The following is a 2382-nucleotide window of genomic DNA, read 5'->3' as shown; positions in this document are numbered from 1 at the left end:
ATATATTAATAATATGAGAATTTAATTATAATGAAAATATAGAGTTCTTGTGGTTCATTAGAAGTCTCACTCTATAAATACACCAATGAGAGAGTATAATTCTATAGAGATTTTTTTCCAAAAAATTCACAAAATTCCTTCCCCAATTGCAAAGTGAAAGTCACGGACCAAGCTTGAATTGAAAGCAAATCAAGTCATGTAATTCTTGGATTAGTGACTTAATTAAGCAATTCAAATCATGTAATTCTTGGATTTGTAACTTAATTAATTTTCATAATAATTGATTAAGAACGAATTAAGATTCTAACCAAAAGACTTTCTCGGCTACTTCATTGAATTGGGAGGGAAAAAACGTTCGGCCACTTTGTAAAAAGTGAAGAAAATTTTCCCGCAAGTTTCTTCCATGTAACACCCCATGGCGTCTCTACACCGACTCCAGATTTAGGAAATTCGGACGTCCCAGTCTCAACGAAGAAATTGTTTACGATTTCTAGTGCAATCCAACCGAGGAAGACAGTCTTCGATCGTGGACCTAATTAGACGATCAAAGGAAAATAGCCGTTCGTAGGGATATACAAGAAGGGCTATATCCACCTAAACACTGGAATATTTAGGAGTCTAGCGTTAAGAATGCGAAGATATAAACGCCCTATGAATGTTTTGAACACACAATGCCCCAGAAAAAATTTTAAACTTCCGCTACGTTTTGGGTGCGAGAATACGATGTCCCAACAATTCGAAACTCGATTTGGTCAATCATCGAATAAACCCAATGCTGACCCTGCAGAGGGGCCGAACACAATTAGCTCGTGAATCCAAATGTCAATATTTCATGTAACATTTCAGAATAGTTGTACATAGAAAAACCAAAAGAAATTTATGAATACTCATTCCTACATCGACCATTGTCACTTGTAGGTTCCCCACACACACTTGCCGTAATGACGACGATTGCACTCCTTGCACTGTGGCTTCTCAGCTGTCTTCAAGAAATTTTCTTTAGATGTTTGTCCTTGTGGTTTCGGCTATCCTGGTTGCTTAGGTGGTCCCGTATAAGGCTTTTTATTATGTTGACTAGCTTGTTGGGCATGATTCTTCTTGCGCTGCATCTCCCAATCGATGTCCTTCAGTGACTGCTCAGCTCGAAAAGCTTTAGAGACGACAGTGTAGGATCTGTGAACATCACATCGTGGCAGATTGTCGGCCTTAATCCACTCAAGAAGTGTCGTTACTTCTCCGCATCATCATTAGCAATCAAAGGCACAAAATGACAGTCCCTATCAAACTTCTGCACAAACTCAGCCACAGATGAACCCCCCTGGCGGAGACTCATGAACTCCCTCTTAAGCCTAGAAGGGATGTCAGAAGATAAATACTTATCATAGAATATTCTCTTGAAGTCCTCCCAAGTCAAGGTCGCCAAATTCACTCCTCGCTCCGCCCCCTCCCACCATAAGGAAGCGTTGCCCTTCAATAGATAGATGGAACAACGAACTCGATCAGCGTCCGCCATATCCATGTAACGAAAAATAACCTCCAAAGATCGAATCCATCCCTCAGCAACGAATGGATCCGTAGTGCCAGAGAAACCCTTGGGGTTCATCCTCCTAAAACCCTCATAGACTACCTGCGGTCGAACCGTCGCAGCATTCCCAGCATGCTGCTCTAGTAACTGTGCCATGCCCGCTAATACACGAGCGCTAGCGTCCTGATTCGAAGGAGGCTATGGAATCTCTTCCTCATGTCTACCCTCACTACCACTGCGAAAAACTCCTCTAAGAGGCATCTCTGTACAATTTGTCCATACCACGTAACAAACATGCACTTAATATTTAAAATATCATGCACCTAACCACTATATCATGCATCATGAAAGCATTAAAGAACTTTAGCATATAAAATATAAAGTAGTAAAATCTCACGTACTTGAGGCGTGACTTCTTGAGCTTCTCGTAGTGACAGTACACAACCCTTTGAGGAAGACCTTCGCTCTGATACCAACTAAAACAACCCTTGCTTTTTAAATTTAAAATTCCACTGACAAGTTTTTTTTTTATAAACCTGATTTCAAAAATTTACCCTTTAACCATAAATTGTCACTTCCATAAATCAAAATAATTTAACATATAAATTCTCAAGTGCATAAAATCCATAAATCGTCAATTAACAAAATTCAATTCCAACATTTAACATGATCGTACTAACTTTCAGATAAAGCATAAAAATCTCTAATAAATCATTAACAAAATCTTGAAATCTTTTAACTATCAATCTAATGCGGAAAATAAAGTCCCTCGGGAATGTACTGTCTGCCTCGATCCACTCAAGCGTCATCGCCTCCCTCGCTAACATCATCACCTGCAGCATTCAAAGCTAGTGAGT

General features: G+C 39.5%; 1 protein-coding gene across 1 annotated transcript; it reads right to left on the bottom strand.

Moving 5' to 3' along the window:
- Positions 1-1025: 1025 nt before the first annotated feature.
- Positions 1026-1681, bottom strand: LOC142519726 (uncharacterized). The gene is made up of 2 exons (XM_075622754.1): positions 1233-1681; positions 1026-1173 (listed from the first exon to the last, which is right to left on the bottom strand). Exons 1-2 carry the CDS (start codon positions 1679-1681, stop codon positions 1026-1028), a joined length of 597 nt encoding a protein of 198 aa, XP_075478869.1.
- Positions 1682-2382: the final 701 nt, after the last annotated feature.

This window comes from Primulina tabacum, chromosome 11 (genome assembly GCF_025594145.1).
Source record: "Primulina tabacum isolate GXHZ01 chromosome 11, ASM2559414v2, whole genome shotgun sequence".
In the NCBI taxonomy this organism is placed as follows: domain Eukaryota; kingdom Viridiplantae; phylum Streptophyta; class Magnoliopsida; order Lamiales; family Gesneriaceae; genus Primulina; species Primulina tabacum.
The sequence above is the reverse complement of the archived record's forward strand: the minus strand, read 5'-3'. Positions and strand labels throughout refer to the sequence as shown.

What these genes read in the sequence shown, in the direction of transcription:
- LOC142519726 (XM_075622754.1), bottom strand. Translation starts at nt 1,681, where the DNA reads ATGGCACAGTTACTAGAGCAGCATGCTGGGAATGCTGCGACGGTTCGA. An exon ending in GCTAATGATGATGCGGAGAA is followed by an intron (nt 1,174 to 1,232) that starts GTAACGACACTT and finishes TGATGTTCACAG; the next exon opens with ATCCTACACTGTCGTCTCTA.